General features: G+C 36.3%; 1 protein-coding gene across 1 annotated transcript; it reads left to right on the top strand.

The window, feature by feature from the left end:
• The first annotated feature begins 382 nt into the window (after positions 1 to 382).
• On the top strand, positions 383 to 1,768 carry LOC141543793 (tripartite motif-containing protein 64B-like). The gene has a single exon (XM_074269516.1). The coding sequence runs from the start codon at positions 383 to 385 to the stop codon at positions 1,766 to 1,768; it is 1,386 nt and encodes a 461-aa protein (XP_074125617.1).
• The last annotated feature ends 14,630 nt before the right edge of the window (positions 1,769 to 16,398 follow it).

The raw sequence follows: 16,398 nt of genomic DNA, 5'->3' as shown, positions 1-16,398 counted from the left end.
TTTTATATTCAAGGATTCTGATAAAAGCCTCATGTCTAAGAGAATTCAAACCATCAGAGTTGTTCATCACACAATCTTGTTGTTGCTCTATAACATTCCTTCTTAAGGACATAGCAGGCCAGTTCCTTTGGTGCAACCTGTGCATTCAAAGGAGACAGCCAGAGGTGAGAACTCAGGGCCCTCAAGGCTGCCCCCACCAAGAAGAGTTAACAAGTTGCTCTGGACAAATTCACACCTTCGTGGGAGGGCCTAAGAGGGTGGAGCTACCTCCTATAAAAGGAGAGGATCCTTGTGCTCAGAAGTACTGCTTAAGTATTGCCTTGATTGGAAAAGAAGTCTCTTCCTCTGGCTGCTGCAGACTAGAAGCAATTGGAGATAGAGAATGGCTGCTACTGTGAAATTTCTTCAGGAACTGCAGAGTGAGATCACCTGTAGCATCTGCAGGGGCTACTTCTGTGAGCCTGTCACCATTGGGTGTGGGCACAGTTTCTGTCAAGCTTGTCTCTCCTCCAGCTGGAGTGTTGGAGCCCCAGCTTTCTCCTGTCCCGAATGCCGGGGAGTTTCACAGGACGGGCAGATCCCGTTAGTGAACAGGCGCCTAGCAGAATTGACTGAGCTGGGCAAAGAACTTGGCTCCAAGCTGATGCAGAGCAGTCAAGGACAGAGCCAGTGTGTCACTCACCAGAAACCCTTCAAGCTGTTCTGTGAGGAGGACCAGACAGCACTGTGTGTGACATGTGGTGAAGCCCCAGAGCATGGGGCTCATAAGATCTCCCCAGTACAAGAGGCTGCTGACAAAAACAGGAGGGAGCTCCAGCACATTCACAGTCGTTTGGGGAGGCATCTGGAGGAAGATGAGCAACTTCTTGCTCAGGTGAAGAGACCTGCTGTTGACTGGTACTGGATGATGAGGGGAGAATTCCACCAACTGCGCCACTGGCTGATGGAGGAAGAGAACCGATGCCTTGACAGGATAAGGCAAGAGCAGAAGGCCAGCCAGGAGAGACTACTCCAGCATATGGAAAGGCTCCAGGATCTCATGGAAGAGCTGCAGGAAGTGGACCACCAACCCAATCTGGATCTGCTGCAGGAAGCCAAGCAACTGCTGGGGAGAAGCAAGGCTGTGTTGGCCCAAAGGCCCAGGGCTATCACCCCAGAACTGAGAGAATATCCCATCCCTGGCCTGATTGAGATGCTCAACAGATTCAGAGTAGACCTCACCCTGGACCCCACATCAGCTGATTCCTGTGTTTCTGTTTCTGGGGATCTCAAGAGTGTCAAGGCTGGAGAGGACTGGCAGGTGGAACCTGAGGACTCTCCTTACCATCCTCTGTTTGCTGAGCAGGTCTTCAGCTCAGGCAGTCAGTACTGGGAGGTGGATGTGACTCAACTTCCACAGTGGGTCCTGGGGATCTACACCCTCTACTTGCGGAGGAAAAGGACCAGGGACATGGACTCCTTTGCCTCTGTGTTCTTGCTTCAATGTATCAAGGAGGAAGGGGATTACTATTTACAGACCTATCCTAGGCCACTGAAGTATCGAATGAAAGGCCCTCTACGTCGGGTTGGAGTGTACTTGGAATATTCCTCCGGGACTCTGGCCTTTTACAACGTTCTCCAGAGTTCTCTTATTTATAAATTCTATTCTATTCCCTTCACAGCCCCTGTCAAGCCCATCTTTTCCCCTGGCCCCCCACTTCCAGGAACAAAGCCTGGTCCCATGACTCTGTGTGCAGTGGGCTCTCATCTTTGCACTTGCACTCAATGAACATTTCTCCAGGGAGTTCTCAACTCCTCCCTGGCTGTGTTCACTCTATTTCCAGCCTTCCTTGAAAGAGACTAAGTATCACTCCTTTCATGATCAACAAGAGTCTCGCTGCTTTCCAACTGGAGACGACTTTCCACCCTCAAAGCTGAGGGCTTCAATCCCCACTGTTTTGTATTCTTTTATGCTGTGTTCAGCTATTTGTTTTTACAATGTCAATCTTTTCTCGATTATATAAAACCATACCTGAGCAATCTGGTCCTGTGGTTTTATGTTTAATTTCTTCTTAGAATTCATAGCACTACAATGGCCATAGATTTCAACATGTTGCAATAGCATTCCCCTTGAATTGCACTAAACTTTCCATTTTGCTTTATTTAATATAAAATGAATAAAATATCTAGTATTTATTTGACTTGTGAGTATTTTTGTTGTTGTTCATTAATTTTATTCATGTCTGACTGACCACATTTGAGATTTTTCTTGTTAGAGAAATTGGTGTGCCCTTCCCTTCCCTAATCATTTAGTAGATTGTATAGATGAAGGACATGAAGCAAAGAGGGTAACCTGAATTACCCAGAGTCACACAGGTTTAATTATCTAAGCCTAGATAGAAATTCAGCAAGATGATTCTTAGTAGCTGCAGATCAGCAGTCACATGAGTGTCCCCTTATGCACATCGAAAATTAATTACTTAATTCATTTCAAAGGATCTTCAAATCAGTTACCCAACATTCTCCATGCCTTATGTTAAAATTTCCCCATTCCTTCTGCATTTTGTATCTCTTAAATTGGGAATCCTTGTTGCATATATGCTCTATATATACTTAGATTGTCCATATGGGCTTGGGATTTGATACTTCAGGCCACTTAACCCTGTAGTTTTGTCTCTTCCCGATCAAGGGAAAACCTAAGTCAAATCTTCTTCTTCTAGACCCTATTGCCTTTCCTGAGAGATGTAGTGGACAGGAGTTGACCTCAGTGAGAAAGATGTAAATTTAAGTCCTTTCCTGGGTGTATTACCTTTTAAAAGTCCCTCTACTTCTCAGTGCCTAGGAAAATACTTAAAGACCCTCAGTCTCCGAGGAGTGCATTATTATTGCTAGAGAAACTTAGAAATTACTTATCCTGATTTTGCGTAGTGCTTTTTTTTATTATAGCTTTTTATGTACAAGATAGATAGCATGGGTAATTTTTCAGTAGTGACAGTTGCAAAACCTTTTTTTTTTCCCCAATTTCTCCACTCCTTCCCCCATACCCTGCCCTAACTAGCAGGTAGACCAATACATGTCAAATATGTAAAAACTATATGTTAAATATATACATTTCCATACAGTTATTTTGCTGCACAGGTGGAATTGTACTTTGAAATAATGTACAATTAACATTTGAAGGAAATAAAAAATGCAGGCAGACAAAAATAGAGGAATTGGAAATGCTATGTAGTTTTTCTTACTCATTTCCCAGAGTTCTTTTGCTGGGTGTAACTGGCTCTATTCATTACTGAACAATTAGAAATGATTTTGTTCATCTTATTGCTGAAGAGAGCCATGTCCATCAGAATGGATCATCATATAGTATTGTTGTTGAGGTATATAATGATCTTCTGGTCCTGCTCATTTCCCTCAGTATCAGTTCAGTTAAGTCTCTCCAGGCCTTTCTGAAATCATCCTGCTGGGCATTTCTTATAGAACAATTGTGTTCCATAACATTCATATACCACAATTTATTCAGCCTTTCTCCAATTGATGTTTCTAGTTTCTAGAATTCTCCAATTCAGTTTCTAGTTTCTAGCCACACCAAAGAGGGCTGCCACAAACATTTTGGCACGTACAGGTCCATTTCCCTTGTTTAAGATCTCTTTGGGATATAAGCCCAGTAGCAACACTGGTGGATCAAGGGTATGCCCAGTTTGATAACTTTTTGGGCATAGTTCCAAATTGCTCTCCAGAATGGTTAGATTCATTCACACCTCCACCCACAATGTATCAGTATCCCAGTTTTCCCACATCCTCTCCAACCTTGCACATTATCTTTCTCTGTCACCCTAGCCAATCTGCCAGGTGTGTAGTTGTATCTCAGAGTTCTCTTAATTTGCATTTCACTGATAAATTATTACTAGGAGACTCTTTTCATATGGCTAGATATAGTTTCAATTACTTTGTCTGAAAATTGCCTGTTCATATGTTTTGGCCATTTATTAATTGGAAAATGGCTTGATTTCTTTTAAATTAGTGTCAATTCTCTATATAGCCTGGTAAAGAGCTCTTTATCGCTTTTTTTAACTGTCAAAATGTTTTCCCAGTTTATTGCTTCCCTTCTAATCTTGTCTGCATTAATTTTGTTTGTACAAAAAATTGGAATTTGATATAATCAAAATTTTCTATTTTGTGATCAATAATGATCTCTAATTCTTCTTTGATCACAAATTCCTACCTCCTCCATAGGTCTGAGAGGGAAACTATACTATGTTCTTTTAATGTATTTATAATCTCATTCTTTATGCCTTGACCATCCTATTTTGACCTTATTTTGGTGTAAGGTGTTAAGTGTGGGTCAATGCCTAGTTTCTGCCATACTTGTTTCCAATTTTCCCATCAGTTTTTGTCAAATTGTGAGTTGTTATCTCAAAAGCTGGGGTTTGTGGTTTGTCAAACACTAGATTATTAAAGCTATTGACTATTTTGTCTTTTGAAACTAACTTATTCCACTGATCAAATAGTCTATTTCTTAGCCAATATCAAATGGTTTAGGTAACTATTTCTTTATAATATAATTTTAGATCTGGTACAGCTGGGGCACCTTCATTTGATGTTTTTTTCATTAGTTCCCTTGAATGTCTTGATCTTTTGTTCTTCCAGATGAATCTTGTTATTTTTCGAAGTCATTAAATTAGTTTTTTGGGACTGTGATTGGTATAGCACTAAATAAATAGATTAGATAATATTGTCATCTTTATTATATTTTCCTGCCCTATCCAAGAGCACTTAATATTTTTTCCAAATTGGTTAGATCTGAATTTATTTGTGTGGAAAATGTTTTGTAGTTTTGCTCATATAGTTCCTGATTTTCCCTTGGCATATACATTCCCAAATATTTTATACTATCAGTAGTTGCTTTCAATGGAATTTCTTTTTGTAACTCTAACTGTTGGATTTAATTAGTGGTATATAAGAATGGTAATGACTTATGTGGCTTTATTTTGTATCCTGCAATTTTTCTAAAAGTGTGGATTATTTCTAATAGCTTTTTAGTAGAATCTGTGGGGTTCTCTAGATATACCGTCATATCCTCAGCAAAAAGTGATAATTTGGTTTCCACATTAACTACTCTAATTCCTTTAAACTCTTTCTCACCTCTTATTGCCAAAGCTAGCATAACAATGTTGCATAGTAATGGTGATAGTGGGCAACCTTATTTCACTCCTGATCTTATTGGGAAAGGTTGCATTTATCCCCATTACATATGATGCTTTCTGATGGTTTTAATAGGTGGTTCTGATTATTTTAAGATAAAGTCTATTTATTCCTATACTTTCAAGTGTTTTTAGTAGGAATGGATGTTGGATTTTATCAAATGTTTTTTTCTGCATCTCTTGAGATGATCATATGGTTTTTGGTAATTAGGTTATTGATATAGTCAATTATGCTAATAGTTTCCTTAATATTGAATCAGCCCTGCATTCCTTGTATAAGTCCTACTTGGACATGGTGTATTATCCTGGGGATGATTTTCTATAGTCTTCTTGCTAATATTTTATTTAACATTTTAGCATCAGTATTCATTAGGGAGATAGTTGTATAATTTGCTTTCCCTGTTTTCAACCTACCTGATTTAGATATCAGTACCATATCTGTGTCATAAAAGGAATTTGATAGCACTCCTTCATTCTCTATTTTTTCAAATAGTTTATATAGCATTGGGGTTAATAGATTTTTAAATGTTTGATAGAATTCACATGTAAATCCATCTGATCCTGGGTATTTTTTCTTAGAAAATTGATAGCTTGTTCAGCTATTAATCAACTCCCCAGGAAAAACTCCCCAGGACCAGGTGGATTTACATGTGAATTCTACCAAACATTTAAATAAAGAACAATTAGCTCCAATGCTATATAAACTACTTGAAAAAATAGGGGATGAAGGAGTCCTACTAAACTCCTTTTATGACACAGACATGGTACTGATACCTAAACCAGGTCGATCGAAAACTTGGAAAGAAAATTATAGACCAATTTCCTTAATGAATATTGATGCTAAAATCTTAAATAAGATATTAACAAAAAGACTTCAGAAAATCATCCCCAGGATAATACACTATGATCAAGTAGGATTCATACCAGGAATGCAGGGCTGGTTTAATATTAGGAAAACTATTAGTATAATTGACCATATTAATAATCAAATTAATAAAAACCATATGATCATCTCAATAGATGCAGAAAAAGCATTTGACAAAATCCAATATCCATTCCTACTAAAAACTCTTGAGAGTATAGGAATAAATGGACTATTCCTTAGAATAATTAGGAGCATATATTTAAGACCTTCAGTAAGCATAATATGCAATAGAAATAAACTGCAACCTTTCCCAGTAAGATCAAGGTTGCCCACTATCACCATTACTATTCACTATAGTACTAGAAATGTTAGCCTCGGCAATAAGAGCCGAGAAAGAGATTCAAGGAATTAGAGTAGGAAATGAGGAAATCAAACTATCACTCTTTGCAGATGACATGATGGTATACTTAGAGAACCCCAAAGACTCTGCTAAAAAGCTATTAGAAATAATTCAGAATTTTAGCAAAGTGGCAGGATACAAAATAAATCCACATAAATCCTCAGCATTTTTATATATCACCAACAAAATGCAACAGCAAGAGATACAAAGAGAAATTCCATTCCAAACAAATGTTGAGAGTATAAAGTATTTGGGAATCCATCTACCAAAGAATAGTCAGGAATTATATGAGAAAAATTACAAAACACTTGCCACAAAAATAAAGTCAGATTTAAATAATTGGAAAGACATTCAGTGCTCTTGGATAGGCCGAGCGAATATAATAAAGATGACAATACAACCCCAAACTAATCTATTTATGAAGTGCTATACCAATCAGACTCCCTAGAAACTATTTTAATGACCTAGAAAAAATAACAACAAAATTCATATGGAAGAATAAAAGGTGGAGAATTGCAAGGGAACTAATGAAAAAAAAAAAGACAGAGGAAGGTGGTCTAAGTGTACCTGATCTAAAGCTATATTATATAGCAGCAGTCACCAGAACCATTTGTATTGGCTAAGAAATAGACCGGTAGATCAGTGGAACAGATTAGATACAAAGGACAAAAAAGGGTATATCTATAGCAATCTAATCTTTGACAAACCCAAAGATACTAACATTAGGGATAAAAATTCATTATTTGGAAAAAACTGTTGGGAAAACTGGAAATTAGTATGGCAGAAATTAGATATGGATCCACACTTAATACTATATACCAAGATAAGATTAAAATGGGTCCATGATTTAGGCATAAAAAATGAGATAATAAATAGATTAGAGAAACAGAAAATAGTCTACCTCTCAGACCTGTGGAGGAGGAAGGAATTTATGACCAGAGGAGAACTAGAGATCATTATTGATCACAAAATAGAAGATTTTGATTACATCAAACTAAAAAGTTTCTGTACAAACAATACTAATGCGAACAAGATTAGAAGGGAAGTAACAAATTGGAAAAATATTTTTAAAGTTAAAGGTTCTGACAAAGGTCTCATTTCCAAAATATATAGAGAACTGACCCTAATTTATAAGAAATCAAACTATTCTCCAATTGATAAGTGGTCAAAGGATATGAACAGACAATTCTCAGATGATGAAATTGAAACTATTTCCACTCATATGAAAGAGTGTTCCAAATCACTCCTTATCAGAGACATGCAAATTAAGACAACTCTGAGATACCACTACACACCTGTCAGATTGGCTAAGATGACAGGAACAAATAATGATGAATGTTGGAGGGGATGTGGGAAAACTGGGACACTGATACATTGTTGGTGGAGTTGTGAAAGAATCCAGCCATTCTGGAGAGCAATTTGGAACTATGCCCAAAAAAGTTATCAAACTGTGCATACCCTTTGACCCAGCATTGCTGTTATTGGGCTTATATCCCAAAGAAATACTGAGGAGGGGAAAGGGACATGTATGTGCCAAAATGTTTGTGGCAGCTCTTTTTGTTGTAGCTAGAAACTGGAAGATGAATGGATATTCATCAACTGGAGAATGGTTGGGTAAATTATGGCATATGAAGGTTATGGGATATTATTGCTCTGTAAGAAATAGCCAGCAGGAGGAATACAAAGAGGCTTGGAGAGACTTACATCAACTGATGCTGAGTGAAATGAATAGGACCAGAAGATCGCTGTACACTTCAATGCTGTATGAAGATATATTCTGATGGAAGTGGATATCTTCAACATAAAGAAGATCCAACTCACTTCCAGTTGATCAATGATGGACAGAAATAACTACACCCAGAGAAGGAGCACTGTGAAGTGAATATAAATTGTTACCACTACTGTCTATCTACCCAGGTTACTTATACCTTCGGAAGCTAATAATTAATTTGCAACAAGAAAAAGGTATTTACACACATATATTGTATCTAGGTTATATTGTAACACATTTAAAATGTATGGGATTGCCTGTTTTCGGGGGGAGGGAGTGGAGGGGGGGGAATCATTTGGAAAAATGAATACAAGGGATAATGTTATTAAAAAAATTGCTCATGCATATATACTGTGGAAAAAATTCTAAATAAGGAAAAAAAAAGAAAATTGATAGCTTGTTATTTTATTTTTTCTAAATTGGGACTATTTAAGCAATTTACTTCCTCCTCTCTTAATCTGGGAAGCCTATATCTTTGGGGGTAGCCATCCATTTCACTTAGGTTATCAAATTTATTGGCATAAAGTTGGACAAAGTAACTCCTTATTATTGCTCTAATTTCCTCTTCATTGGTGGAAAATTTCCCCTTTTCATTTTTAAGACTAACAATTTGATTGTCCTCTTTCCTTTTTCTAATCAGATTTACCAAAGGTTTATCTATTTTATTATTTTTTTTCATAGAACAAACTATTAGTGTTATTAATTCAATAGTTTTTTTTTTACTTTCAATATTATTAATTTCTCCATTTAATTTTAGAACTTCAAGTTTAGTATTTGATTGGGGGTTTTTAATTTGGTCTTTTTCTAGCTTTTTAATAACAATTGTATTTTAATAGATTCAAATTCCCATGCCTACTAAGGAAAGCATAGTTTCCAGATGAAATACAGTGTGTGTATAATACACTCTATGGAGTGAACAATAATATATCCCTTCTCTGAATGTGTCTACTGTTTCCCTTCAAATGAGTTAGAGAGGGACAAATTTTCATAGGAAAATTTGAATGAACAATTGATTGGACTGAATGCTTTTATTCCTTAGCTTTTAGACATTTTTTAATAGCACTGTTTGGAATATAACAGAAATGATTCATGTAGTCAAACCTTTCTTGAGGCTTGTCTCAGGGATTGCAACATAGATATAGTGAAAATAATCAATCTAGACTTAGGACTAGAAAAGCTCTTTAAGCTCCTTGAGAGTGGAGGCTGTCTTTTGCCTGTTTTTTTTTTTTAATATTTCCAGTGCTTATTACAGTTCCTGGCACATAGTAGGCTCTTAATAAATGTTTATTAAATTATGGAGGGAAAGACCCAACCCAAGAATACTCACTATTGTTCCAAAGGAAATCAGTGAGCAAACTGGTAATGGAAATGCAATAATTACTACTCCCAAATACTCCCAAAAATGAGAACAGAATAAGTGTAAGAACTTTCAAAATTGGTCAAGTAGAGTATTAAAAGAATACACAGAATAGAAATTAGGTTTCTCAGAGGGGAAAAGAAAACATCAATGTGTATGAAGAATTTGCAACAAATAATGGATTGTTTTTTATAAATACTAGATGCTTTGAAAAAGAGAATGAGATATTTAGAGCACAGAAATTCAGAGATGAATTAAAAAATAAATAGGTAAGAAGATTGAAAGGACATATGAGATGTTTATCAGTTTAAGCTTTCACCTTTGAAGGTTAATGCAATAACAATATTTTTTTCAGAAAACTAACAAATGACAAATTAAGTCAATCTGAAAACCATATTTCAGGAAATTGTGTAAGAAGATTGGCTATAGTGGGAAAAACACAAGGATTACTAAAATTTATAGGATGCTAAAAGAGAAAAATTCCTGATTCAATACCCTATAAATATGATATCTAAGACTAAAACATTCCCCATAGAACAACAAACATTTCAGATGGGAAGATTTTTTTTTTCTCACAAAACAAGGAAAAACTGTTTAAATTGCCTCAATACTCCTGATTTATATGAAACAAAAAGGAAAAAGTAGAATATTATTCCAGAAAGTAAAAGAAATTTGTTTGCATCCATGTAATGACACATTCTGTTGAAATTAATAATTAATTATGGATGGAATTTCAATAGTAGGGAGCAGCTTAGATCATTCTCTTAAAGTAAATCAGAAAAAGAGAAGCCTTTGTTGACCGTTTTTGAAAATTGCCACATTGTTTGAAGGATTTTGGGATTGCTCCTGCTGCTTCTAGCTATGATCCTCCTTCTAACTTTTGGCAACAAACACAAGTCTAATCCCTCTTTCATATTGCTTTTCAGATACTTGAAATTGACTATCATGTTCTTCTTGAGTCTTTGAGCTCCTTTAACTAGTCTTCATATGACGTGGATTGAAGACCTTTCACTATATTGTTGGCCTTCCTATGGACAGTTGTCTTACCAAAGAATAAATACTATGAATTTACTAAGATATTCATTGTCTTTATTTTCTCCTCTTTTTCCTTAAGCAAAAGATGCTCTCAAGAGAGGAGTTTGTAAAGTGCTATAACACTGAGAATTAAATGATTGATAATGCTCAAGGACATGACAGTTCTTTTTGAGGACATCCCATCTTAATCTGAACCGAAAGAAAAAAAATCCTTTATGATAACAGTATAGATAAAGGAATGGTAATAGGGGAAAAACAGTAGTGTGCTGATAAATGTTTAAGAACTCACTCTCCAGAGGGGGAGGAAAGTACTCTTGACATACTTTTCAGTTTAATCTGCATTATTTATTATGATTTTTCCATGATTTACTTAAGTCTAAATAATCAAAAAAACAATAAATCAAACATTATACTTTTTGCTTATTTCTAAAGCAAAATATCATCCTGAATCTTTAAAAACGTTCACCTGATTCACCTGGATCCAACATGACCCTTGGGGAATACAACATTTGGGACAAGGGATGGGAGGCTTCCTACATCCCCTAAAATCATACTTCATCATCTTTACCTCTCCCTACACATTGCCATAAAGCCAAAATTGTAGGTCAAATCTAGTTGATCCAAGAAAAGAAAGCTGCCTGTGGCCATGAAACCTTCATTTTACATCTCCTCAGACGTTTCCCAGTGAATACTAGCAATTAAGCTTAACCATTTGGTTCTAGCATCTTAAATTCCCTCTGTCAACACTCTAAATGTACAATTAGAAGAGGTGAAAACCAATTAAGATGTGTTTTGGAAAGGTGCCAGAGCCCATTTATAAATAATAAAAACACCTTGATGCTCTCTTTCTGGGAGATTATATATTTGCTCTGGTTTTTAGACATCTTTTTTTTGATGATTTGTTTTATTTAAATTTTTCATAACTGTAACAGGCGTTTTTTATTATCAGTTCATATCAAGGTGGCTAACTAGTCATGTTGTTAAAGGTTACTTTAGGACAGTTGGAGAGTAAGATGGATCACTCCAGTCTAGATAGGCTGCTTGGGGGTGACTAGCATATTGAGCTCAGAATTTCATAGTTGTGTCTACATATAATGCATAGACACCTGTCCTTATGTTTCTAGGCAATCCATCTTGTGATTTTGCTCCATTGTCACTTTCCAAATTTAGAAAGATAACCTAGAAAGGACTTAGGCTACTTTTCCTTAATCAAATGATGTCTCTGTAGTCATGTATAAGGCTTGCTGTTGGTACCAGGATATAGAACATTGATAGATAACTCAATCCCTCCCATATTATTTAGTATTTTATTTTCTCCAGTTACCTGTAAAGCAGATTTTTCCATTTGTTTTTAAAACTTTGAGTTCCAGATTATTTCCCTTCCTACCCTTCCTCACTGATAAAGCACATGTGAAGTCATACAAAAAATTTCCAGAAAAATCATGTTGTGAAAGAAAACATAGACCTCCCACCCCCAAAAAAACTCAAGAAAATTAAGATTAAAGAAGTACTCTTCAATGTATGTTCAAACACAATCAGATCTTTCACTGGATATGGATAGCATTTTTCATACTATGCCTGTGGAGTTATCTTAGTTCATTGCATTACTGAGAATAGTCAAGTCATTAGCATCTGGTCATCTTACAATATGTTATTGTTTTGTACATAGTACACTTCCCTTTGCATAAGCTCAAAGAAGTTTTTCCCATTTTTTCTAAGAGCATTCTGCTCATCATTTATATCTAGTCATATCCATGTACCATAATTTATTTAGCCAATTCCCAATTTATGGATACCCCCTTAATTTTAGGAAACTAAATTGTGTTGAGCTAGGTGAAGCTCAGGTAACCTGTATGTCTAAATAATATGACTGAGATCATTTCTGTCTGTAACAAAAATTGAGGATATCTAAAAACTAATCATACTTTAATTATATATTATAATGTTAAAGAATGTAGAGGGCCAAGTATACTTGAAACAAGTAATCTTACAACAAGGTGTTAACTCAGTGGAATTGAGATAATGATTCTCTGGTTTATGTCTACCTTAGTACTTAGTGTAGTTCTACAAGTTGACATCTATTCTACAAGATTGATACCTATGATGACATACTTATATTAAGAGTATATAAGAGCTAAGAGATATGGGAGGAAAGAGAGACTCGGAGATGGACAGAGAAGACAGAGGACTGGAGGCTGGAGCTCAGACTCGAAGACCTTCCGTGGTGCCTGTCCTGTCTCCTTTATTTCTTCACTAAGACCAACGCCCATCTGAAGGTCCCCCAGAAAGCTAGTCTAGCCCCAGGTGAAGGAGACAAACTGTGAAGAAGATAATAAAGACTTTGGACTTTATTCCTGACTACTCTTGGGGGTGATTATTCTACTGAAACTAAGGCCCATTCCGAGGACCTCCAGAGAACAATTTTGTAGAATAGGTGTCAACTTGTATACTAAGTACTAAGTACATGTAAACTAAAGAATCATTATCTCAATTCCACTGAGTTAACATCTTGTAAGATTACTTCTTTCAAGTACACTTGGCCTTCTACAAGTAGTTGGAACTAAAGTAAAAGAGATAGCAGATATTTTTAGTGTTGGCCATTCCCCATTTTGACTGTCTTTTCTGTAGGTGGAAAAGGCCTATTAAGAAAGAAGAATTTTAGCAATGAGAGTAATAGATATCTTTTGTTAATACAGTTATTAGAGCTTCCATATTTCTTATACTTGATAACAATTTATATTTTACAAAGTGCTTTCCATATGTTTTATTTTAACAATAAAATTGTCCCGTTTCCATTATTTTGTTCTATTCTCCATTCATTTAGTTCACACAATGATTTCATCCACTGGTTGATCAAATACTGTTGATAAACATTGTTATCTTACACAATATCCTCCCCTCAGGTAGAATGTGTTATATTTTTCCAATTAAAATTTTATCACCCTCAGTTGGAATCCAATCTTTGTTCAGGGCTTTGTTTATGGCTCTGGGCACTAAAGATCTTTTCTTCCTGGACTGTCAGGATTCTAGGAGTGGCAGAGTAAGGTCTACATAAGTAAAGAACAGCAAGTCAAATAGTCTAAGTGTTTGGGGTACCTTCTGATTCTACTGTGATGGTACCCAGAGCTATAATGAGATTGAGATGACCTGAATAGTATCACCATATATTAAGGAACATGCCTAAGTGCACTGTAAGGGACAGGTCAATTCTCCTACAGCCTCCACAGCTGTGAGCATTTGAAGGAGTTGCAAGGCAGCCTTTCATGACATAGGTGTTGCTTGTGAATTGGAAATGGAATAAATTGGAGGCAAGAGGGAAGATGAGAGAGGTAAGACAACACAACCGCCTTTCAGTGGAAAGGTCAGAGAACAGCAACTGCTCTCAGTCTCCTTGAATCACCATCATCCTCTCACAAGAAGAGAAGTCTACCAGAGGTAAAGCAGAGTTACATTTTGTGTTCCCAACAATAGAGCTATAAAATTTAGAATGGATAAATAGCATTTCTACTCCAGAAATATAGAAATAACTGAATTCAGTATCTGTGGAGCAAGAATAATTAAATTAAGAAGTTAAAATAGAAAGGAAGTTACCAAATGACATATAATTTTTTCCCCTTAGTGGCCATACTCTTTATACCCCTCTTTTTCTCCCTCGGCTCCCACCTCTGCAATAATGTCCAAGAGTATAGAAATACTGGGGAATTTTCCTCCTCAAGCTCATATGAAGATAATTTTCATCCTACATGCACCCAAAGTATTTGAGAATCCCAATGGAATAACACAGTTATTTCATATCCTGGTTATACACATAGGATTTCCATGTTGCTCATGGATGCTGTCTGAAAATCTACTGTTAAACCTGACTATCTGCTAGGGAGAGTGTTATTTTAGGTCTGAGCATTTTGGGTTTCCATTTACATTTTTATGTGGTTAATAGACTTCCTCCTGCTCCCAGCAGGGAGTGCACATTGACTATGGGAAAGAAGATCATGGTGGTTCTCTGTGTCTGCTCATCGCCTTTATGAGTTAAGGCCATTCTAAATTCTTGCTTAATTACCTATATTCTTTAAGTCCCATTTTGCTTTGCCATTCATGTCTCTAAGGTGCTGCTTAAGTTTCCCAAATAAATGGTGAGTTCCTGTAGCACCCTGAAAATATTTGATAATCTCTTTAACTTGTAATTGAAAGAACTACAAATGCGCCCCCTCTCTGTGTGTCTCTGTATCTACTTCTCTCTTTTTGTTTCTTTTTATCTCTGTTTCTCAGCTCTATCTCTCTGTTTCTGTGTCTCTGTCTCGATGTTTCTCTTGGTCTGTCTCCGATTTCACTCTTAAATCTGTTCTTTCAATCATAATAAGTGTGTGTGTGTGTGTGTGTGTGTGTGTGTGTGTGTGTGTGTGTGTGTGTGTATAAAACCTTTAACTTCTCTACCTATGATTGGAACATTTCCCGAGAGACCTTCATCTAGGAAAGGTTACTTTTCAATAATGAGCAAGCAGGTAAGGCTAAGATACTTTTAAAAAGCAATGAGGGCACAAGTGTCTCCAAGCAGAAGAGAAAAAAAAGACAAAGGCCAATTCCCATTTCTTAATTGCTAGAAGTTCATGAGTTAAGTGATCTGAAACATCCAGTTCCCAAAGTAGAAATAGCTTCAGGGGAAGACCCCCTTTGAGTCATTGATTGTGTGCTCACCCTCTTTCACCAGGGGACTGAGGAACTAGACAGAGAACACCATTTTCTCTTGAATATATAAAACAGTAATTATTTTTTAAAAGTGAATAGCAGAAGGAAGACCAAAGGAGTGTATAAGGTGGGGATGGATGAGGATTGTCCTTTGATCTTATGTTTGCACTGGAACTTAGTAAGCAAAGGTGAAGTATATGCTTTCTGACAAGGCAGACCAATTAAACCAGCTCACAATAGCCACCTTGCCTGGGAAACATTTTCCCTGAGCTTCATGAGGGTCTGAAGGACTTGATGACTGCCCATTTGAAGGAATTATGGGATTTAAATGAACTATCACAGGAGGGGTTGAACATGAATGCCTCCAAAGCATGGTACAAGGAAGAGATAGTGTTCATTACAGTAACAGCAGGGATGGGGAAAGGACATTGATCTTGGAGGACTCAAAGTACTTAATTTGGTATCCAATGAACTTGGGTGGGAAATTTACTATAAAAAAACTATTAAACATTCTGGGGAATCACACAGAAGTGCCCCCCAAAATCCCTTTAATGCTTTATTAGTAGAATATAACCTCTTTGTGGTCAAGGACTATTGAATGGAGAAGATTCTTTAAAAATTTCTTATAAATAAATGTATCTAACTCTTTAAATGTGTTATCTCAGATCATTCTCACAATAACTTTTTAAAATAAGTTTTATTATATTTCTAACCAGACCTGTGATTTCTGAAATAGCTTGGTGGCACAGTGTATAGAGGGCTGGACATGGAGGCAAAAAGACGTGAATTCAAATCTTGCTTCAGACACTTATTAGCTGACACATTTAGCTGGCACTAAATAAATATTTATTGATTATTCATTTTGTGAAGTGAGGCAAGTCATATATCCTTTTTCAGCTCAAGTTTTGTCATCTCTATAATGAGGATGATACTAGCATCTACTTGTGAGGAACAAATAAGATTTTAAAAAAGGACTTTACTACATAAATATCAATTATTATTATTTTTTGGTGTAGAGAATACCAGTAGGAAAATTGCACTTACTATTTGCCCACAGGCAAATAGTCCAGAGTCACACAAATGCTAGTAATGAACAAATTTTTCCTC

This window comes from Sminthopsis crassicaudata, chromosome 5, assembly GCF_048593235.1.
Source record: "Sminthopsis crassicaudata isolate SCR6 chromosome 5, ASM4859323v1, whole genome shotgun sequence".
NCBI classification, from domain to species: domain Eukaryota; kingdom Metazoa; phylum Chordata; class Mammalia; order Dasyuromorphia; family Dasyuridae; genus Sminthopsis; species Sminthopsis crassicaudata.
Note: the sequence above shows the minus strand (reverse complement) of the source record. Positions and strands in the feature narration are given on the sequence as shown.